The 22,621-nt window shown below is 50.2% G+C and overlaps 9 protein-coding genes across 9 annotated transcripts; 4 read left to right on the forward strand and 5 right to left on the reverse strand.

Moving 5' to 3' along the window:
- Positions 1–2,753: 2,753 nt before the first annotated feature.
- T069G_03760 (sprT-like family domain-containing protein) lies at positions 2,754–4,154 on the forward strand (the record flags this gene model as incomplete). Its single annotated transcript, XM_056170970.1, has 1 exon — positions 2,754–4,154. The coding sequence occupies one exon, from the start codon at positions 2,754–2,756 to the stop codon at positions 4,152–4,154; it is 1,401 nt and encodes a 466-aa protein (XP_056031862.1).
- Positions 4,155–5,216: 1,062 nt separating this feature from the next.
- On the reverse strand, positions 5,217–7,170 carry T069G_03761 (major facilitator superfamily domain-containing protein; the record flags this gene model as incomplete). The annotated part of the gene is made up of 4 exons (XM_056170971.1): positions 5,217–5,758; positions 5,818–6,573; positions 6,659–6,967; positions 7,113–7,170. 4 exons carry the CDS (start codon positions 7,168–7,170, stop codon positions 5,217–5,219), a joined length of 1,665 nt encoding a protein of 554 aa, XP_056031863.1.
- A 2,357-nt stretch (positions 7,171–9,527) lies between these two features.
- T069G_03762 (transferrin receptor-like dimerization domain-containing protein) lies at positions 9,528–12,164 on the forward strand (the record flags this gene model as incomplete). The annotated part of the gene is made up of 4 exons (XM_056170972.1): positions 9,528–9,869; positions 9,978–10,522; positions 10,576–11,957; positions 12,052–12,164. The coding sequence occupies 4 exons, from the start codon at positions 9,528–9,530 to the stop codon at positions 12,162–12,164; spliced, it is 2,382 nt and encodes a 793-aa protein (XP_056031864.1).
- A 651-nt stretch (positions 12,165–12,815) lies between these two features.
- T069G_03763 (uncharacterized protein) lies at positions 12,816–13,673 on the reverse strand (the record flags this gene model as incomplete). Its single annotated transcript, XM_056170973.1, has 1 exon — positions 12,816–13,673. One exon carries the CDS (start codon positions 13,671–13,673, stop codon positions 12,816–12,818), a length of 858 nt encoding a protein of 285 aa, XP_056031865.1.
- Positions 13,674–14,235: 562 nt separating this feature from the next.
- Positions 14,236–14,675, reverse strand: T069G_03764 (uncharacterized protein; the record flags this gene model as incomplete). Its single annotated transcript, XM_056170974.1, has 2 exons — positions 14,236–14,437; positions 14,515–14,675. The coding sequence occupies 2 exons, from the start codon at positions 14,673–14,675 to the stop codon at positions 14,236–14,238; spliced, it is 363 nt and encodes a 120-aa protein (XP_056031866.1).
- Positions 14,676–15,761: 1,086 nt separating this feature from the next.
- On the reverse strand, positions 15,762–16,910 carry T069G_03765 (uncharacterized protein; the record flags this gene model as incomplete). Its single annotated transcript, XM_056170975.1, has 1 exon — positions 15,762–16,910. One exon carries the CDS (start codon positions 16,908–16,910, stop codon positions 15,762–15,764), a length of 1,149 nt encoding a protein of 382 aa, XP_056031867.1.
- A 661-nt stretch (positions 16,911–17,571) lies between these two features.
- On the forward strand, positions 17,572–17,952 carry T069G_03766 (uncharacterized protein; the record flags this gene model as incomplete). Its single annotated transcript, XM_056170976.1, has 1 exon — positions 17,572–17,952. The coding sequence occupies one exon, from the start codon at positions 17,572–17,574 to the stop codon at positions 17,950–17,952; it is 381 nt and encodes a 126-aa protein (XP_056031868.1).
- Positions 17,953–18,468: 516 nt separating this feature from the next.
- T069G_03767 (uncharacterized protein) lies at positions 18,469–20,872 on the reverse strand (the record flags this gene model as incomplete). Its single annotated transcript, XM_056170977.1, has 3 exons — positions 18,469–18,649; positions 18,704–19,803; positions 19,865–20,872. The coding sequence occupies 3 exons, from the start codon at positions 20,870–20,872 to the stop codon at positions 18,469–18,471; spliced, it is 2,289 nt and encodes a 762-aa protein (XP_056031869.1).
- Positions 20,873–21,908: 1,036 nt separating this feature from the next.
- T069G_03768 (uncharacterized protein) lies at positions 21,909–22,565 on the forward strand (the record flags this gene model as incomplete). Its single annotated transcript, XM_056170978.1, has 1 exon — positions 21,909–22,565. One exon carries the CDS (start codon positions 21,909–21,911, stop codon positions 22,563–22,565), a length of 657 nt encoding a protein of 218 aa, XP_056031870.1.
- Between the last annotated feature and the right edge of the window lie 56 nt (positions 22,566–22,621).

The following is a 22,621-nucleotide window of genomic DNA, read 5'->3' on the forward strand; positions in this document are numbered from 1 at the left end:
GCAGCAGCCCGGGACGCCCGCCTCCTTTGGACCAAGCTGGAGTCCTAGGATGATGTTGGATTTTGGCGTCCAGAGTCAGTCATCTGACACGAGACCCAAGACCTCTTGCATCGGTAGCCTGGCCGTCGACTGCCGGCAATCTCTGAGACACAGGCAGGACGAGGAGCTTGCAGAAGAGCGACCAAAGAGTCAAAATCCACAGCATGTGCAGGACATGGGAATAGCACGAGCAAGGATCTCTGTGCCAGCGCGCTGCTGCAGCCGCCACCTCCACCATTGTGCAGCAACGAGAGAGGCGCTAGCAGGACCAGCGGCTGGTAGTGGCAGTTGGGAGGTTGTGGGAGGCGCATTATGTGCGTTTTTGTATGTGCGTCGTTCTGCTCGTCAGTTGCTCGTGCAGAAGAGGGAACCTTGGTGTTGCGGTAGTCGTACTACCTTGCCTTAGGTAGGGAGGCGGCTCACTGCCTGCTTCTGCCTCACCACCATCTCTCTCGACCTCTTTTGCACCCATCAGGGTGCATACAATCATGGGCGTTTGGATGGTTTCATGTAATATGTAGTCGAATCGCCTAGACAGAATGTGACCAGAGAGACCAAACACTAGTAGTAGTAGCAGATGACTGGAGCGCCCTCGTATCCCGCGAATCTTAAGATAGATAGAGATCTATCACTCGGTATAGCAAAAGCAGAAATGACCCGGCTTATTTTAGCTGGCTGCTACTAAACAACTGCCAAGCATCCGGGTTCCGGATTCCAGAGACGCCATGGCATGGGCAGCGCCCTCCCAGAGGCTCCATCGGTCCAGAAAATGAAGCAATAAAACGGTCGGTCGCTGTGCTGTACTCAGAAATCGCCGCACAGAGGCCTGGAACTCACTAAGCGGCCCTGGGCGCATGTCTGGTGCATGCTGCATGCTGCATACACCGCTGGATGGCCCAATGGCGTCTGCCCACAGGGCGTGGATTGTGGCCAGCAGCGGGCCCTTTGGGACGGGGATATTTTTTTTTTTTCTCAAGAGAAGCTGCAAGGATCAGAGCAGATGAGGGGAGGAGGAGGGGCAAGAGGGCTATCCGGTGAGTCTCGGCGAGGACAGGATAGCGGGAGAGTGCCAGCGAGGAAGTGGGAGGGGGAGGAATCAAGATGACAGAAGAGAGAGGGAGAGTATGATAAATGATAGGATGAGAAGATGAAAGAGGAGAGAGATGGAGAGAGAGAGGGTTACAGCGAGAGGTGGCGGAGAGTTGAACGGAGAGTTATCGTGCCAGTCAGTCAATGCCCGGTTCAGAGCAAGCATGAGAGAGAGCATGAAGCATCCAATGGCATGGGACTGCTGTTTGAATCTCCGGCTGTGTTAGAGGACGAGCATCGCGAGCTAAGCCGGACAGCCCTGGATCGGATGATTTGGCCATGCCTCACTGATCGTCCCAGTGTGGGGGCGCAGAGGAGGGAACAAGCATCCATTCTATTAGTAGGTGTATAGAGGCAGAGGAGGTGTGTGGTAAGAGATTGAGGTCAGTCAATGAGCCAGCGTCAAGCAGAAATGATTGATTTCCTCAGACCGGTAATATGGCAGTTGTAGTAGTAGTTGATTATTGGCAGAAACCTCCGAGTCCCACGAGCTGATGGGCTCTTGGCCTCGTATTGGTGCCAACTGCGAAAACATCGTACATGAACGTGAAGATGAACTGAGCGTCTCTCGTCTCGTCTCGTTTGGTCTCCCTCTTTTCTCCCTCCATTCCTCTCCCTTTCTCTCGTGCTGCATCCCCCACCTCCGTCAATCAATCAAATCACTTCGACAATCAAAATCAGTCAATGCCCGTCTGAGCTGCTGCAGAAGCAAAAGAGGCAGCGATTGCATCATCCGCCTTCTCACAATTAATATCCATTCCATAATATTACCCCCTCGACAGACCAGACCAGACCAAACCAGACACACGCACGCCACGCCACACACTCATGCGCACATAGTCGTTACCACACGCACACGCACAAGCAGAACCCGCATATCACGCCTGTCCACGCTGGCTGGCATAAAAGAGCCAGCGAGGCGATGATCAAGTCGTGTCCGTCCCCGGCTGGCTTTGGCGTGCAGCCTTCTGCAGTCGCCTCGACACAGACCCAGGACCCTTCGCAGCTTGCTGTATGACTGGCGATTCCCTGTCACACTTTTTTTTTCCTGCTCCCCCCCTGCGACCTAGCTTTCTCAGCATTGCAGAGCATTTCTGGTTAACCACTTTTTTTCCTTTTTTTTTTTTCTCTTCTCTTCTCTTCCTCTTCTTCTTTTCCATTTGCTCTTTGGCGGTTTCTGCCTTCAATCTCTCCCTCGGCAGTTCTTAATGGCAGCCGGGAGGTGAATTCCAGGCTGTACTTGAGGTATTCTTACCCCCCCAGTCCCTCCCTTGTTGCGTCCACACCGACGGCGGTTTGTCTGGTCTCCCCGGGTCCGGTGCCACCTTTTGCGAGGCCAACTCAGACTTGCCAACTCACAAACTTGTTCCCATCCACCTCCCAATTCCCACCAGAGCCCACTCAACTCCCATCCCATTCAGCACAAGAGAGGAAGAGAGAACCCCCCCAAAGAGACGTCGAGTGAAACAAGAAAGAGGGTTGACACGACGAAGCAGCATCTTGCATCGCGCCGGCTGTCCAGCGGAGCAATTCGCCTCATCACCACAAGCTTCGAACCACATCAGCCAATACCTTTGCCAACTGGACTGGTCCTCTGGTGGGTGGACTGGAGCTTATGCTGTCCGATGGCCTTCTGGGTGGTAGGCGGGGGAAATCCGCTTGGTGACGCTGCCGCCTCGTCCACCGCTGGCCAGGTGGCTTACATCAAGCGCGGCAGCTACTCTAACGGCTCTGAGGCTCTCGGTTCCAATGGCAAGCGAAGGGGCTACGAGTATGCAGACGGAACCGCGTCTGCCTGCAGCAATGCGGGTTGTTACGGCATCACCAAGAGGCCTCGACTGGACGACTGGGGCCGCGTCATCGGCTACCATGGCAAGGGCCATCACGCCGCCGGCTGCGAGCACAAGTATTCCGGCGATGCTGCCATGCCCGATGCTTCCTCAATACACGTCAAGAACCTCGCCTTTCTCGTGATCCGGGAGCATGAGCCGTCTCCGCCCCCGACGCCGCCCCCACAGTCGGACCACCGAGCCGGATTCCCTCCGCCGCTGCCGCATCACGGCCCGTCCTTTATGTCTATGTCTGCCCCTATGGAACGTACCCAGTCTGGCCTGTCCATCTCATCGGACACGTCTGCTGTCGACCCCCCCTGTGACCAAGAAGGTGACTGTGACCATCACGATCACCCACCGCTACTGAGCGACCTTGCTGCTGCCCGGTTGGTGCGGCGCCATGTTGCCAACATTCGCCGGTGGAAGCATCGCGACTCACAACACGGCCGCATTCTCAAGGCCCTCATCAACCCAAAGTCTAGGGAGGCCGACTTCCCCTTAGACAACGACGCCCTCCGGAGCATCTTCTCGGCGGCCAACGAACTCTTCTTCGCCAATAAGTTGACGCAAAGGGTCACCTGGGACTGGAGCCACCCTGCCTGCGCACAATACGAGAGCCACATCGTTGGCACTACAGCTTTACGCCGCAGCGCTCGTCTGGGCGGCTATGAAACACTCATTGTGCTCTCGTCGCCGATTCTTAAAGACACTAAATACAACCGCCGGCTCCTCATCTCCACCTTCTTACACGAGATGATTCACAGCTTTCTATTCATCGTTTGTGGCATCACAGCACGACACCAAGGCGGTCATACAGAGGGCTTCCGTCAGATTGCCGAGATCATCGATGAATGGGTTGGGAAAGAACATCTCCGGTTGCGTGACATGGAGGCCGACCTTGAGCGCTTCATCCACGAGGATCATCCTCCCGCCATAACTGGTTACGCGACTGTGGATGATGGGATGCCCCATTTGAACAACTATCATTATTATAACAACAGTAACAATAACAACAACGGCAACACCTCCGACACGGTATGGCCCAGCACCGAGTGGCATCATGCTGAGGCTCAAGACTACCGAACCATCGAAGCACCTCAGCCTTATACACGGTATCCCTCCAACCACGACGAGTGGGAGTGGCACGACAGAGAGGGATTCCCGGCCCATGTACTCCCTTCATATCATTACTAATGACGCTCACGACACCAGTTTATCTGTTTTTGACATGTTTTTTTTTTGTTGTATTTGTTGTTTACGATATACATATATTTGATATCCACCCTGGCGTGTGTTCACGCGTACAGACGACACAATGATATTTTTCCTTTGTCACCCACCTGGACTGAAAAGACGAGAAAAGAAAAACATGACATGATAGTAGACCCCGGGAGAAAGAGTATGGAGTTTTTTGTGTTTTTGTTTTTGTTCTTTTGTATAAAAAAAGGTGTGAACGATTGAAATCTGTTTTTGTTTTGCTTTTTTATTGTCTAAAGGATATGTGTATAGATCTTTTGTTGTTTTTTCTTCATCTATATCTTATAACCTGTTGTAGCATCCAAGCATTTGAACAGTACTGGATACTGTCCTGATTTCACACGTCGGAAAAAGGTGTTTTAGGGAGAACAAATAAATGTAAAAATAATATAATTTTCATGAAAATCTTTCGTCTTTGTGCGTGTGATGTTTCGGGTGAAGCTTGACGATGGGCTCGGTTAAGTCGGTGAGATGCCGCCGAGGTCAGGCTAAGGACACAAGTGCTAAGCTATCCCGGGCATCTTAGTCCTCAAGTATGCAGCTCCTAGGGTCTGGGATTCCTGCATGAGGGGATAGCCGACAGGTCATTTGCAAGCGTCTACTCTACGTCATAAGGAGCACAGGAAAGTCAGCTGGCGGGAGCCGGAGGAGGAGACACGACAGGACCCCTATTTTCCATCTTTGCAGATCATTCCGCAGTCCAAGTTTTTGTTTCATGAGCAAATAATCATATTCAACTACAGGAGTATCATTTTTCCCAACGCCAGTGCAGATGCAAAATCCCAGTGCAACAACGTGTGTATATCCAGCGTCCTAACAAATCCATCCAAGGGATTCACGTATGGTGTGGCAGGATCTTCCTTGCCCCCTCCAGAAACCGATTGCCACGTTGATCCATCCTCCTTTTTTAATCTCTCTTCATCGTACGTCTTTTCTCGACAGCGCGCGTACACGTTCATGCATGCGCCATATATGTTCTCAATTTTTCAATCAATTTTTTTAATTGTTTGCAGTGCCCGTAGTTTTGTAGGAGCTGCCCCGGTTTCTGCCGAGGAGAGGAGATGCTGCAGTAGCCTCGTCATCTGTGGCATCCTCATAGTCGTCTACGGGGCTTTCATCTTCGAGTAAGACTGCGTTGTCTTCATTGTCTTCATTGTCGCTGTTATCCGCCGACGCTGTGGGTCCCTGTCCTTCCACGATCATGAAGACGGGGATGGCACCAATAGCAGAGATGATGCCCAGGAAGAAGTATGCTGAGACGATGTAACCGTGCTCAACACCCCAAGAGAAGGCCCATCCAGTAGAAGCAGGGCCGACAGCTCGCCCAAGGCCACTAAACATGGTGGCAAACCCGTTGAGCGTGCCAAGAATGCGAAGGGACGTGGCGGAGTTGGTGAGGAGGATGGTCGTGGAGGGAAAGGCAATGATGATGGCAAAGGCCTTGATCATCATGACCGTGAGGATGGCAGCGAACCGCGTCGCAGGGGTGGGGAGCAGAGAAGTGTAGGGAGTGATGAAGTAGACGAATGGCGTCAAGACAGCTACATCTAGTTAGCACTCGGTGCAATGGGAGAAAGTAGTGGCCTGCAGGAAGACTTACAAACTACCTTGAAGCAGTTCAAAACACCATAGCGGTTAACCATTGGCGGATAAATCAGGAACTGGATTAATCCGCAAGTAATTCCGTAGATGGTGAAGAGTGTTCCAATGGTACCTGAGCTAAGTCCAAAGCCACCAGTAAAGTAAAAGGGGAACTTTGTATTCTCAGGAGTTCGAGGAATGACGGGGTAATCCAAAAAGACGGTGATGTTTTGGTCATAGGCAACCGAGTGGAAAGCCAAAAAGGTGTATGAAATAAGATTGATCGTGGTTTGGTAGGAAAACACCTCCTTCATTCCAGTAGGGGGATGCTTTGGCGTGGTGGCTTTCTTGGGCGTCACTCTGCTCGGAACAAGCGGTGCAGTAGCCTCTCCGTCGACAAAGGACCTGCGGCGCTGAGAAATGAGCTGCGGCTTCCGGCGAATAAGTCGTGTGAGGCGCTCTCCAACCAAGAGTCCCCAGTCCTTGTGTTCCTTCTTGTCGGCCAGTGTTTCTTTCAGGAAAAAGGTCGCGCTGGCAGCAGAGATTAGGAAGAAAACAGTAGCCAGAAGATTTGGTAGAAGGTAGGGGAATTTCTTGAAGAGCTCTATGTTACCAAAGAGGCCGGGAAACTGCTTGGCTGGCTGAGCAAAGAACCCTCCAAAGGCGGGCCCGACGACGGATCCAAGAGACCAGACCAGAGGCATAATGGAAAAGGCTCTTGGCTGGAGCTCCTTTTCAGTGACCATTTCAGCCACCATCGTTCTAATGATGCCAACTATACGTAGGGGAAGAAACACCACATGTCAGCGCTTCGACTTGAAAATAGAGATGAGAGATTGAGCGAGAGAGAGAAAGCTAACCGTTGCCGTTACCACCACCCATGATTGCTCTGACGGTAATGGCCATGGTGAGACTTGTTGATAAGCCCCATATGATGAAGCAAATCATGGTGCTGATAAGTCCATAGATGAGCACTGGCTTTCTGCCAAACTTGTCTGAAGCCTTGCCCCATGGGACGGCAGTGATACTTTGGCAGACAGAAAAGACGGAGGATGTGACACCGGCCCATTTTGCCACTTCGTCACGCTTGACACCAAAACCCCGGATCATCTCAGGGAGATAGGGCCAGACGGAGGTGTAGGCCAAAGGCTCTGCAAATCTAGCGACAGCTAAATTTCAAGCAGTTAGCATGATCAGTTATATTCAAGGTTCGTTTTATTTGCGGCCATGGTGCGTTGGATAAGACAAATAAGGCGGCTTGTATGCCTCATGGAAACAGCCACTGTCCATCATGACACCCCCAATGATGCTTACCTAGAATTGCTAGCTGCTGCACAGGCAGCTTCGGCTTCGGTTTAGAATCTCTTGTCATTTTTTCGGTCTTGTTACGTTCTCGTGCAAATTATGCTGGAAATGAGCAAGCAGATGAGAAATGGCGCGGAAAACGAGCGATCAGAGTCTGTCCATGTAACCAGAGTGAGACAGACGCAGGTGGGCAAAGTTTGTATGTAGTGAAGGAGAGAGAGCCTCGAAGCTAGAAAAGCATGGCTCTGACACGCCAGATGAAGAAGTCTCAGTCAGGCTGTTAATGGTAATGCAAAAATGAATGCTCACGGCCTGGAAACAGCGCAGAGCGAATGTCTAAAGCCAGAGAGAGAACGTGAAAGGTTGAAGTCATGAAAACGACGAAAGCCATTGGCGAGAAAGTTTGTCAACTTCTGCACACCCCGGGATTAGTGAATCCCCACCCCGACTAGTCATCTGCACAGGCGGTAGATGCGCTAAAGAAACAGGAACCTGCGCTGGATACGGGCCAGACAAGGGCCAGCCAGCTTCGGCTTCGGAGCCCGCTAGACAGGCTCCTCGGAAACGAGCCGATCCCATGAAATGTCTGCATTCGCAGTTCCTCTCCATTGATGGAATCAGAATTTAGATACTTGTTTCTCACATGCCATGTTTAGTGTTTACTTCTAAGAGAGAAGTTCTCCGTCATCATCTCTCTCTGCTTACAATCTATAATTATGTATATGCCCTTGGTGAGTGATGCATAAGGGATGAAAAGCTCCGTGACTTACAAGGCTTTTTCTCTTATGCTCGGCTCCGGTGCCGTGCTGCAGGTGAGCCGAGATGCATTTCATCCGTCTGCAACAGAGGCCACGGCGTGATTGGCCTGGGGAGCCTGAGCCGGGCAACCCACGGGCGATCGCAGACACCGATCCCTACACCAGCTTGGCGGCTTCACAGAGCTGACTGTTTGATACTGTCACTTTGTGATGAAGAAACGAGTCTCATGACACTGGAATGCGTCCGACAGCGGAGAGGATCCCCGTAGCCGCGACTGTTTGGTGTGGACGCCATGTCTCAAAAGACTCGGCCTGGAGGACTTGAGATGGATGGGCCAAGCTCAGACCGACACTTTGCAGCTGAGGCACGATGTCTCCCTCGAGTCCTTGCGGGCGGCCCCCGCGTATGCTCCCCGAGGGTGAATTAATGGCCGATTCGCTGCTCTGTTAAGCGCGCCCTGGAGGTGGAGCAGAGGCCGGATTTGTGATGCTCGCCATCGAATTTGACGCAGCTAAACAAGAACAAGGCCTGCTAGACCCGCCAAGCACGAGAGCGGAACAGGGGGGATGCCCCGGTGAAGGTGAGGAAACATTGAAACTGAGGGGAGAAGAAGAGGCTTGGCTGCTGTTGTAAAACGGCTGAATGTGATCCGCCCGTTGGATGCCTATAAGCGGGAGAAAAGAGAGGCTATGATAGAGAATGTGTGTGTGAAGACGGGCACTAGTTTGATAATCCCAGTATGCCCGCGCCATTCCCACGAGGCAGAACTTGGCGGACTGTACGAAAGAGTACAGTAGTAGCAAATAGCATAACATGTTGCCTCCTCGTGACCCGTCGTATTTTATCTGCACTCATCGGCACTTATATATACTGCTTCTTTGGTGTTTTCGGTGTTGATACAGGCAGTTCGAGATATCGCGGAGAACACGCTCTAAGACGGTTGAAATCGTGCAAATTAACATCGGCTCCGTTTTACCTAAAGGAAAAAGAACAGCTCCCCACATCTCCCCGGCAAAATCAGGCAGGAGCTCATAGCGCCTCGTAATAGCGTGACGTCGTTGCGTGCTCTCAGGAACCTTTGCGTCAACTTGGCGATAAGATAGGCAAAATGCTCCAAGATCCCTCCCAGTGTTGCGATAGGCCTACAAGCTGCGTTCGAGCTCCAGATTTCCAGATTGGAGGCAGCTTTGTAATATCCAGAGACGGCACAATGATCGTCTCTCTTCTCTTCTCCCCTTGCGTGTCTCTTTTCTCCTCTCTTCCCTTCTTCTCCCCTCCTTATCTCATCGCGCAGATGCCCTGTGAGCCCCGAGCTGAGCCTTGGACCGTAAATTAAAAAACCATGGGCAAGGTGTAAGTGCCATTGATGTCTTGCTTGTTGCCTCTTCTCCCTCAATCAAACAGTCAAATCATCTGCCTCGCTACTTGGTCACACCCCCCCAAGCCATTTAACATCATGTGGCGTAGCGAATCAAGGCGAGCCTTACGCAACACCGCCCCGCGTCTCATCCAATTCCAACGCTTCAAAGCTGTTACACAATCAAACGTTCCTCAAATGCATTTGATTCATTGCCCAATCATTCATTCCTCCAACTTGAAATCTTACACATCTCAAAGCATCACTAACTCTGCGGGTTCACAAGGTCGTCGACCGCGCCTGAAAAAATGGCCAACGAGTCGACCCCGTTGATCCAGACAGTGCGAGTTGGGCCTCCGCGTCGGAGATACCATCACCACACATGTCGCCGCTTCTGCACGATTGCCTGCGTCAGCCTGCTGCTCTGCGGCTTTGCCTCCTTTGCTCTTCACGCTCTGTACATTTGGCCCTCTGGACTGGAGCATCGCCACCGTCATCCGCATCACGGCCATGACGGCCATAAGCATAAGCACCTTACGCACGAGGACCTGCAAGCCATCCTGCTCGGCACACCCTCTGGGGAAAAGGCGGAGGAATGGAGCCGCTATTACACCTCTGGAGCACACCTTGCTGGTAAAAACTATTCACAGGTAAGATGAGAGCGTCCAAGACTTCCTACGCTCCATGCTCGTTTTGTGTGCATGATATTAGAGTATAGCATTTGAAATTCTGCAAGTATACTAAAACTGTAACCATAGGCCGAATGGACCAAGGATAAGTGGGAGAAATGGGGCATCAGCTCCAGCATAGTCGCCTACGACGTGTATATCAACTACCCCGTCGACCACAGTGTTTCGTTGCTGCAAAAGTCAAGCGATGCCAAGTCCTGGAATGTTGCATTCAAGGCATCTCTGACTGAAGATGTGCTCGAAGAAGACCCAACCACATCTTCCAAGGACAAGATCCCGACTTTCCACGGTTACTCTGCTAGCGGTAATGTCACCGGTTCATTTGTCTATGTCAACTATGGAACGTACCAAGATTACGCGGACCTGGTTGATGCCGGTATCGACCTCAAGGGAAAGATTGCCATTGCCAAATATGGAGGCATCTTCAGAGGCCTCAAGGTGAAGCGTGCCCAAGAGCTCGGCGCGATTGGTATCCTCATCTACAGCGACCCAGGTGATGATGGTGAGATTACCGAAGAAAACGGTTACGCTGCCTATCCTGAAGGCCCTGCTCGTAACCCTAGTAGCGTGCAGCGCGGAAGTGTTCAGTTTTTGAGCTCCCGCCCAGGCGACCCGTGAGCAAGATCAACATCCTCATCCCATCCGCTGAGACTAACTTGTGCTGCAGAACAACCCCTGGCTACCCTTCCAAGCCCGGCGTTCCTCGTGCTCCAGCTGATGAGACGACTCCATCAATCCCCTCCATCCCCATCTCATACGCCGATGCCATTCCACTTCTCAAGGCTCTCAACGGCCATGGTCCTCGAGCTAGCGATCTAAACAAGTATTGGAACAGGAACCTCGGCTTGGGATACAAGGGCGTCGAATACAACATTGGTCCCTCACCCGAAGATGTTGTCATTAACCTCAACAACGAGCAAGACTATGTCACTACCCCTCAATGGGATGTCATTGGCATCATCAATGGCACTATCCCCAACGAAGTCATCATTGTCGGCAACCACAGAGACGCTTGGATTGTCGGCGGTGCCTCTGATCCCAACAGCGGTTCAGCTGTCCTGAATGAAGCTGTTCGAAGTATCGGAAAAGCTTTGGAAGCAGGCTGGAAGCCTCTTCGAACCATTGTCTTCGCTAGCTGGGATGGAGAGGAGTATGGTCTGGTTGGAAGCACGGAGTGGGTTGAGGAGTATCTTCCCTGGATTTCTGACGCCAACGTGGCATACGTCAACGTTGATGGCGGCGCCTCTGGACCGCGATTCTCTGCTTCAGCAGCACCCCTTCTGAACCAAGTTCTTCGAGATGCGACCAATCTGGTTCCGTCGCCCGACCAGAGTGTTCCGGGCCAGAGTGTGGGAGACGTCTGGGATGGTAAGATCAGCACAATGGGCTCTGGAAGTGACTTTACTGCCTTCCAGGATTACGCCGGCATCCCCAGTGTTGATTTGGGATTTGGCGGAAACGGCAGTGGCCCTGTGTACCATTACCACAGCAACTACGACAGCTTCCACTGGATGAGCGAGTTTGCCGACCCGGGCTTCGTCTACCACAGAACTATGGCTCAGGTCCTAGGCATACTGATCAGCGAGCTTTCCGATAAAGTCATCATTCCCTTTGGAGCGACTGAGTACGCAGACGCTCTGGATGGCTATCTTGACAAGGTCGAGGCCAAGATCCAATCTGTTGATGTCGAATTGACCGCCACCGATGCCGAAATCTTCGCAATCAGAGGCAGTGCTACATCTGAGGAGGTGATTGGAAGCCAAGACGCCTTCGAAGAAAGTCTCAAGAAGATCAGACGGTCAATTGCCGAATTCAGAGAAAAGGCAGTCAAGCTGGATGAGCGCGCCGCCTGGGCAAAGAAGAAGCTCGAGAAGGGTTTCCCATGGTGGAACGTCATTGGCAAGACCAGACTTGCCTTTGCAATCATCAAGACTAACCGCCAATACAAGTATATTGAGCGACAGTTCGTGTTCGAGGGAGGTCTTGACAACCGCAGTTGGTTCAAGCATGTTGTGTTTGCTCCAGGCTTGTGGACTGGCTATGCCGGTGGTACGTACTTTGTCTTTTCTTATTTATTTATTTTTACAATTATTCCCTTTTCTTTTATTAGATTCTTTGACGCAATACTAATCATATTTTACAGCTGTGTATCCCGGCCTTGTGGAAAGCATTGACGCCAAGAACTACAGCAACGGACTCAAGTGGGCCGACATCATCAAGCACGCCGTTGACAAGGCCACGAAGAGCATTCAGTAAAGGTTTCTCATTTTTTGGAAGAATAGAGGCGAAATTGACCCTCATAGTATGTGAGGAATGGATATCGTATGGTGTGAATATTGTCCATATTGTGTATAATATTACTATTGTTGTACCAAGAAGAGTAGTGTTGTTTGCGACTGCGAATTTTCTTCCAACTGAAATATCTCATTCTCCATCTGAAATTATTTCCTAGTTTTCAACTTCAGGCTCTTTGTGAGAAGTGGACATCTCTCCTTTACGAGCGTGAGGATCGATTGGATATCGCGATACTCGTGAGAGAGTATGAACCGAAATTTTATGCGGCTCAGCATTGCGTAGAGTCCCTAATTAAGTTTGAACTATACCCCCCCATACATGTATATTATTTACAGAAGTCCAACATTTGGGATAAAAATCTTCAATGTTAACAACACGGCCTGGCCTGATCAAGTACCGCAATCCTGACAGTTAACGAATACCTTCCTCCGCCCCCTTCCAAACAATCGCCTCCGTGACAATAAAATCCCGGCTGTAGTGGCACTCTCCTTCACGCATTAGTAAAATTTCTCAAATCCCATGCTGGCTAAGACCCTTTTCTGCTTGTTGTTGCATCAATCATTCTTCCAGGCACCTCTCGTTCGCTCTATGCTCTTCTTTCAGAAGTTGTATCTAAGAGCAAAGGAGGTTGAGCGCCTCGGCCTGTGCTTTCTGAAGCGCACTGCACTTCCTGACTATCATTTCTAAGCGGCTGATATTATCGTTGGATTGCTGGTTTGGCTGCGGGGTGCGAGTCAGAGATCCGCTTCGATTACCATACGAATCCTGTAACGCCGTGTTTCTCCTCTCATCTCGGGCAGGCCTTGCAATCTTAACTTCCGAGACTGCTGTGGTTGAGATCCTAGTGATGGCGTCAATATTGGAAGAGGAGGCAGAAAACGGGACAGATTTTGGCCTCTTTCTGTCCACATTCAGCGTCTTGACAGCTTTGCGCTTCCCATATCTAGTTTTGGTTGTTGGATGGAAAATCCATCGCTCCATTTGAGGCTCTTCAGGTGTCCATTGCTGCAGACCAAAAAGGTCTTCAAAGTTCTCAGGAATGATGCCGGCTGGAGCATCGTTCAAGGCCATCGGGTAATCTCTCGCGAACTCCTCAAACCATCCCTGATTCGCGCATGCTGTTGGTCCAAACATAACTCGTAGAGTCCAAAAACGTGCCCATGTCCTCTCTTCAGACAGCATCCGCCTGCTTATTTTATGCATAGAGGCAATGCCTGTGGTTCTTGAGATTCTGTAATCGAGCCGTTTGTCCTCCGACCGGAAATCATCTTGTAGCTCAGGTGGCCAATCATTCTTCTCAGCAATGTACTGCTTGATGAGTTGATGATAGATAGCTTTATTGACAACGTTGTCATCATCGCAGGGCATCGGATATATTCGGAAAAGTTCCAAGGGGATATCGTCGACTAGGATGGGCGCAGTTGCTGTGCCGAGAGCTTGATCTGGCTCCTGTTTGACTCGACCATCCATGTTGCAAGTTTTATGGCCTTAAAAAGAATTAGAATGAATGGATAAAGAGACGAGAAGAAGGAGAGGAAAGAGAAGGAGAGCATGAGAGCGATTGTAGAGATATCGGCACGTGATGATGATTGCTGCCACCTGGTTAGAAACACCTACCTTATGTACTTGTAGTCTACCTGCGAAGGCACCTGTAACAAACGCCATCATTTCAGCGGGGGTGGCTATCTAGCATCCAGTGACTCAGATAGAGAATTGGTGATAAAGGAAATACTGGAAGAACTAGGTGACGTTTCCTCTGTATCTTGTCTGCTACGATGCCCGAACTCCATGTACTCACTTAGTGTTGCCAAAGTTTGTGAGAAGGCACTTGAATCGATCCATGTTATTAAAGCTCCGACTAAGCTACTAGGCTGTCGGCGTCATATGCCAACGATGACTGCTAGGGTCATCACCTTGTCCCATACGATTTCCAGATAATTGCCTCCAAGGAAATACCATAACCCCCGTGTTCATCCCATGGAAGGCAAATGCCATGCCTGATGCCAAATGGCAGCAAACTTGACGAGCGACCTCAGTTATCGGGCCACTTTCCAGTCTTGTGATACTCCGTAAGATTATCGATCTTAGCATCCAATTTAGCAATGGCCTTGCATATTTCAAGCAAAGCCTTCGCGTTTGAAATGAGTCCCTGTCCATCGATGGTTTCCTCGTTGGTGCCCTCATTGGCAACCTCATTGGCGGCCTCACTGGTGATCTCTTCGTTGGGCGTCTCACTGAAAAGTCATCAAAAACTTCTTCAACAATCTGGTTCATGTCCTTGCCGGGGCTTATAGCTTTCAACTTCACCAACAAATACTTCATTCTCTGGGGATCCAGTTTAATGGGTTCGTCTTTGATGACGTCTTTGACGGCCTTGTCAACTGATGCGTCAGGGATCATCTCATTGACCTCGCGGAAAATGTCGCTGTCGCTCATGTTGGGATTTCCGAGCGCCACCATAATCATCGACATGGCCGCCTGCTCTTGGTTCTGAGGCTCCTGTAAAAGTGCTTTGGCCACAGTTGCATAAAATTCTCGGTTCTAGCGAGCATAATGAGCGACTTCTGGATCCATGTGTCGGGCTTCAGCCGACCCTGGCGACTGGTGAACGGGGGGCATTATCGCGTCGTCAGTGAGCTCGGTTTCAATGTGGTTCTCTTCTGCGGAATCTTGTACCCTGCTCTTTGTCTCCCTGAATCTGGCTAAGCTTGTGGTTAGCAAAAATATTAGAAAGATGTCAAAACATTTGAAGACATTCTGAAGGCAGGACAAGAAGAACATTGGCATACCTGAATGGGGGACGAGGGGAGCTGAAGAGGAAAGAAAATAGAGACGAGAGAGAGAGAGAGAAGAGAGGCTTTTTCAGTTGGAAATGTGATCTCAATCACGTGAATTAAGTTTAGCCTACGAATTCAGGCCAATCAAACGGCCATCCATTCGTCAAGTAAAGAGATGAAGCAGCTGGTGACGGCTGAGGGACTTGCCCACCTCTTTTCTTTACTTTACTACAATAAAATACCAACGCCAAAGACCTTGAATAAATGTATTTTGGCAACTAGTCCTTTCCAAAACCTTCATTAATCCGTGATAAACAAAGAAATATACACAGCTGTGATACATATTGCAAAGTTTTTGTTGGTGTTGAGGCGCTTTATTAACCTTACGTGCTACGCCTGGAATTCAACTCAGCTGTAAAATTCGCAAAAAACATGCATGTAGACCCGTTGCCACATTCAAATTCCTGCCCAGATGTTATAAAACGATGAAACTATGACGCCCTCGTCATACCATATGATTAAAGTGTTCGCAAAGAAGTACATAACTTGTTCCTAATGATCCCAGTCCACACCGATTTTCCCCTATTCCCTCCATATCCATCGCCATTATTAAATCCCAAACCCGTGCCCGTAAAAGGACCAAATTCTAATGCTGCCGTCAAACCATATGGTAAAATCGTTAGCAAGCAAGTAGAGTAAATTGTTCCCATCGATCCCAGTCCATCTCAAATTTCCTTCGTTCCCAGTCCAGAGTCAATCATCAACTCCGTTGCGAATCCAGCTACTGGCGCTGTCGCAACAACTCCGTCGGCAACGCATTAACCAATTCTAACATGGCATTGATCCATGGAATAAACGTTTGATCCCTCTCTGCCCGCCCCTCTGCCCACCCCTTTGCCCATCCTTCTGCCCATCCCTCTGTCCATCCCTCTCTGCGAGCAGCGGCCACCGGATCCATCTCCAAATCGGCCGTCTGCAATGTTCCAGAGCCATGGTTGTCGGACGTCACTCCGTTGTTGCGATTTCCAAAAACTTCCTCGTGATTTCGGACCCGGCCTCGAGCATTCGGGAATATGTTTTCGGGTGCTACGGCCGCGCTGTACGCCGCTGGTGGTGCCAAGGGGACGGCGCCCGCGCCCGGTGGCATAACTTCACGGCTCTCCACGGGTTGACCGGTGATTTGAGGATCCAGTGGTGTGAAGCTTTGCGGTATCGCTGCCTCCTCAACCATATAGTCGGCGGTATGTAGATTCACCGTCTCAGGAGCGGTTCGAGTAGCCACTGTCGACGCTGCTCCCGGTCGCCTGCCACGTCGCCGTCTGCTCGGTGTCTTTCTTGTGACTTGGGTGCCCTGCTGGGCTGGTGCTGTTGTCGGCTGGGCTACGACCGGGGCAAATTCCCTTAGTATTTGAGCGTTCATTTGCTCCAGCATCGCCACCGTTGCGCTTCCGGTTTCCGCGCCTAGTCTCCGGAACGTGGTTGGTATCTGTCTCAAATTCGGGAAGTTTTCTGCGTAGCGGCGTGCGTCCTCCGTATTCATGTTAAACTCTGTCGGCATGGTCACAGGCGGCATCAATTCGAAGTATCGTTCGGTGTGATCTCTTGTTGGAACAGTGATCCCTCTTGCTGTCATCTTGTTTATGTATTCGTACGACAACTTCTTGTATAGCGTCCGCATGACAACCCAACCTCCTACCGAAGCGCCGAGCTTGCTTCTGTACAGGCGGTGGCTCGACGGGTGCCTCCTAGATGAAAAGGTGTGTTTATATTCCCCATCAACGATGATCCTGCGCAACGTTTCGCGGTCTTTCGGGCTCATGTCAAGGGAAAATGCCCAATACGCTTGGACACACGCCACACCATCGGCAAAGTGCTCATCATCTTTGTTCATCCCTAAATCGCTTATATTAAGCGACGCAAGTCGGGGCATCTTGAGCAGCGTTTACCGTCGTCCGGGTTGTAGGTGGCGTTAATAAACCGACGTCGACAGAAACGGGGTAAATCATACAACAAAGGAAGAGGAGGAGGAGGAGGAGATCTCGAAAGGGGAAGAAAGATAGAGGAGAGAGAGAAGGAGAAATGCGGAGATACCAGACAGCTGGCCATGAATTCACAGCGGTGGCATCTGGCAACTGCATGTATGGGAGGCGTTGACGGCTGCCCATCGACCCTCGACAGCTGGCCAGGCACTCAACGCGTGAACGCGTTGAGTGCTATTTTATCTCAACATTTGCCCATGTTTTCTTGTTTTCTTTTTCTTCTCTCGTATTCCCTTCCGTTCAAGGTCGCAAATCAATTTATAACTTTGGATCCCCCCCTCTTGAATATCACCAAGCTACCATCAACACTGTCATAGCTTTCAAAGCTTCTCAAGGTAATCAAGCTCTTCAAACCCTTTCCAACGTGACCAGACTCTTCTAACGTCGTCAAGCCATCGCCAGCCTCATCTTGTGTCTCAAGCTCTCGTCAACGTCATCAAAACGTTTGTGTCCGTCCATACGATTTGCAGAAAGCTGAACGCCGCTTCCCCTGCCTCGACATTAGGTGCCCAAAGTCCCCATATTCTGCAACGACGCTCTTGCAACGATATTATGGAGGCCTTTTTGGAGGAATTCTTGAAGCGAGCAATTGCCCCCCTAATGGCCGACATTGTTTCGATGAAGAAAGATATTGCCTCCATGAAGGAAGACATTCTCGTCCTACTTCACCGCTCTTATCACATGGAAAGACGTGTAAACCTTGCGATGGAAGCGGCCAACGAAGCCAAAGGAGAGATCGAAGAGATCTCTGAGCGCATCGATGACTATTTCAATACGGCCAATGACGATGACGGAGTGTCTACTGCTGGTGATGCTGACGGAGTGCCTGATGCCGACGATGATGCAGTGGCTTCTGCTGATGGCGACGGAAAGTGTAATGATGTTCCCACCGAAGTGGCTGATGTCGATCGCAAGGATGATGCCGACAACTAAGCAAATCCTGGGTGATTGTCCTTCTCGTCTTTAGCCCTGAGAACAGGATTGGGGATGGAGATAGTTGTCACAGGATTTTGTGATGAAGGGGGCCAGATATCGACAGTCAATGGTAGCTAGGGATAATAAAGGCGTCGACGACTTGCATAGTAGATTCAGCTGTAGTGATAAATCCGTTTGCACATGTCGACGACATCACGTAAGATCTCAATCGTTGCGAGGATAATTAATTAGATTTAGCAGCTTTAAGATGTTGGATATCTGTAGTAGCTAGCTCCTTAAGTATCTTCTACTATGGCTGCTATCTTCTACTATTATCTACTGTCATCTACTATCGCTATCTTCTTTTAGTATTACATACTCTCTTCTATTACTGCTACTCTCCTCTACTGCCCCTACTTCTGTTATAATCGATATAAATATCTGGAATCTTATATATTCTTGCTAAGGTACTTGTCGAATATTTCTAGACAAATATCTAACCTGATAGTATGCTTCTTTGGCCATCCGTTAACTTTAGTCATCATCCTCATCTCTATTCACCATCGTGATAGACATGTGGTGCCCATCATCAGAATCGTACTGCGGGGTGAGCGGCGTTGCTGGGCTAGCCGGTTCCTCCACCATCGTTGACACCGTCGTTGTCGGAACCGGGCGTCGGGGAATTGTCAATTGCTGCAGTGGTGCTGTCTGGCGTCTGGGTAAAGGAGGAGCTACCTCATCGGTATCTTGTACAATTGGGGGCGCAGACTCGGTTTTCCGCGGAGGGAGACGCGGGCTGTCGACTTCGAGATCATTAGTTGGCCGCTTCGGAAGAGGTGGATTGGCGGGCTCGGTGTGTGACATAAGAGCTGGAGGCGTAATTGTCAGGCCATGAAGAGATTCGGCAGACCTATCTCCATCATGGACCTTATTACTAAGACCATCTCCAAAGTCAATGAGGTCTTCTTCTTTATCTTTTATCTGGATGACATCGTCTCTTTCGATGTCCTTTCCAGCCTTGACGTTGACGAAGCCACATTTGCGTAGAATCTCGCCCGTAAGAGAAGGATACCGAAGATGGCCGCTAACGCTCTCACTCAAGTCCACGTTCACAATGCCGTGGACATCTTTGATTGGCTGCAGACCCGCGACTCCAAGTGCGAGGCTGTGCATACGGTAGACAAAACCCAGGACCATATCGTTCTCTGAATAAACGTTGAAGATCTTCCCAGACACCACAGGTCGGATGGCCCGCCAATGGGCTGGATCAGAAGGAGCTGGGGTGCCGATGATGACGACTGTATCGACCAGACCAAAGGCGTGGCGCTCAGCCAGGGATTGCAAACAAGCATGGATCGTGGTGGCACCAAGCGAATAGCCCATAAGTGTGACGGGTCTTTCACCTTGAACCTTGTTGATGAGTGCGTCAGCAAGAAGCTGCCCGGCCTTTCTAGATCGGTTATTCGCTCGGTTGAAAGGATTGTCCACGTTAGAAGCAACAGCTAAAACCTGGATTGGCCAGAGAGCAGCCCAAAGGGTCGCGAGAACAGTTCGCTTAATGACTTCAGCCTTGAACGCGGTCCAGGCAAAGGAGCGGACAAGGTCATTCAGTGCGGTTCCCAAACTAAGAAGAACCTTCATCTCATAGCGCAGGGCGAAAACTTCTGTATCAGTGCTGAGAATGCGCCAAGGTTTCTTGATGTCGTCTTCTGAGTTGAGCCAGCCATTGATTCCGATGGTAACACGCAGACGACGTTGTTTTTTTTGCTCTTTAGTCAGATTCTCAGGGACATCAGTGGTAACTTCTTCCTTAAGAGGAAGGAAGCGGAAGTCTTCCACCTCTTTTGCGTAATTGTCCATCATTTCACCCTGAGAAAATATGTCAGTACGCAAATGTGTCCTCGTGTCATGGAGAAGCATCTCAACTCACAGTCATCTTAGCGCCATAAGCTCCAAACAAAGTCCCTACTAAAGCTCCATTCATCCAAAATATACCGAGAAAGCTCGCAACACCTCCCAAGCCAACTCCTCCAAGTACACTTCCAATGGCTCCAGCAACAAGAGGAGCGGCCAGGCCTCCCGTGACTCCGATCACTGCAGCACCAGCTACAGATGCCAGCCCAACTTTCCAAAAGCGGCTGACTTTGTTCTGTTGTCGACGTTTAGCGGCTTCGGCATCGGCTGACATTGCTTCTTTCTGGTCATTGTTGGCCGTAGAAGATTCCATGAGAGACATGGCGATCTCCGCTTCAGTCTTGTTAAGGAATGTGCTAGACAACTCCAAAGATGACGCCAAGTAAAGGACTAGAGCACGAGAATGGGCAGAATACTTCCCAGTAGATAGGAGCAACAGCAGCACACATGCAAGCGCCTCCTCTCGATCCTCAACCGGGATGGTTGTCAGCCTAGTGGGTATCGGTTTGTATGCTGATTGCAGCATGGAGACATCCTCAGTCTCATCTACCGGTTCTCCGTCTATATCGAGGAGCTGTCGATCGTTGGGCATCTCGAGTTGCTTCTTGTCCAACATCTCACGCCGGGTCTTCCTCTCAGCCACAATCTTCTGGGTATCTTCCACGTTCACAATCTCCTCGAGCTTGGATACGGCTTCGTCCCTCCATTCCAGAGTGTATGTCAATGCCGCTCTTAAGGATTTCTCGGCTTGCCTGGTGGTCTTGACTCTTGGCTGTGGTAAGCTCTGAGACTTGTCGCTTTGAGATACCGAGCTGCCCGCCTTGTCCGGAGAGTCCGAGCGCGGCGTTTCATCATATTTGTTGCCTTCATCGTCAGGAGCAATGGATCCAAGCTCGTCCGGGTGAGTCTCAAGCTCAGAGATCATGTAGGAGATGATATCTTGAACAAGGGCCAATAATGCCTTTCGCCTAGCAGGATTCAAAGCGATGATGACCTGCCGCGGGTCTGCGCATGGTGGCGCCATATTGACGAGCCTTTATCTCTTTGGCCGTCGTTTCTATGATCGGTAATCGTCAAATAGATGCTCTAAACGTCAAAAGTATTTGTTTGATGTAGGAAGATGATTGATTGAATGCCTGGCATTAGGCATTGACAGCGGCTAGTGGCACCTCACACGTCACAAGCATTAATTGGCTGTTGCCGGGCCATTGAATCCTTCAGCCAAGGCGGTCTAACTCGTGTGAGGAAGCGAAGACACGGCTAAAGACAATTGACTGCAAAACATCAATTTGAACAGCGCGGGGAAATGATGGAAAAGCATGCAGATCGCGGTGAGCAAAATGCATGTGAGAGACAGTCCATTGCTGACCGCATCAGGCCCAATCACGGATGTCTCGCCTTTGATCTGGCTCTATTTTTAGTGAACACAGTCTTCTATGACAGCACTGGACCAACCAGTGATTTAGTGCATTAATAAGGAGTGGCGAGCATTTGGTCAAGCACTTTCCAAAAAAGTTTAATCTCAAATTACTATGGGCAAAGGAGTTCAGCGAAAGATACAACAGCAACCATTTCTCTTTGACTCATTTACAAAAATCCATTTAAAGAAAAGAATGCCATAAAAAAGGAGAGGTCGAAAAAAAACCAAAAAAATGTAACTCTTCTCCGGGGAGAATTGTTCTCCGGGGACGGAATCGAACCGCCGACTTTTCGATGAGATGTTACCCATTACAGTCGAACGCCATGAACCAACTAGACCACCCAGAGGATGTAGAAGAGTTGACTTGGAGCGAACTAATTTTACCTATAAGGCTTTGGGTTCTACCAAATGTGCGAAACGCTAGTATTGTTTAGTGAGGTGGCTGATAAGCACCCGATAAGCCTGGCCCCGCCAGAAAAATTCCCATTTCTCCTACCCAAGCGGCCAGCCACCAGCGCAGTTCAAAGGGCAGCTGTTAAGATTTTACTTCTCGGGCCTCATGTCGAATAATCACCCACAATAGCACCGCCATCCCCTAATTTCCAGGTACGGCAACCGTACCACCAATTCCTTCGACACAATGGATGCGCATGCGCTTCTTTCCGCCCAAGGATGGCGCGGAACAGGCCATTCTCTACACAAAACGGACGACGCAATTGGTCTGGCGAAGCCTCTACTACTCAATCGAAAGACAAACACCAAGGGTCTTGGAAATACAAAACACTTTACAAGCGATCTATGGTGGATGGACGCCTTTGATGAACAGCTCAAGGGCCTCGACACGTCAAAGAAAGGCAAAGTCGAGCAGACAGTCAAGACTGGGAAGCTCAATGCGCTCGACCCTGGAAGTGTTTCAAAATACTCCATCTACGCCTCGTTCGTCCGGGGAGGCTTCCTTGAGGGAACACTCAGCACATTGACGACGGACGACTCGACTAGCACGGAGTCTGATGACAGCGACGCGAAGAAGAAGACAGAGTCCACGAGCACAAAACCCACGAAGTCGAAGAAAGAAACAAAGGAAGAGAAAAGAGCTCGGAAAGAGGAGAAGAGGAAACGGAAAGAGGCGCGAGCCCTAAGAAGAGCAGCAAAGCTCCAGAGAAGGTTGAAAAGAGCCGAGGCGAAGAAGGATACGTCTGACTCCAGTAGTAGTGCGGCAGGGGACAAGGCGCTTAGGCGAGCTCAGAAGGAGGAAAAGCGAAGGAGGAAAGAATTGAAGAAGATGAAGGCCTCATGAGGTTAATGGGAAAACTAGAAGAGTAGGATCACATATGGCGCATTTGCAGGGAGTTT

Source organism: Trichoderma breve, chromosome 2, assembly GCF_028502605.1.
Source record: "Trichoderma breve strain T069 chromosome 2, whole genome shotgun sequence".
Taxonomy (NCBI): domain Eukaryota; kingdom Fungi; phylum Ascomycota; class Sordariomycetes; order Hypocreales; family Hypocreaceae; genus Trichoderma; species Trichoderma breve.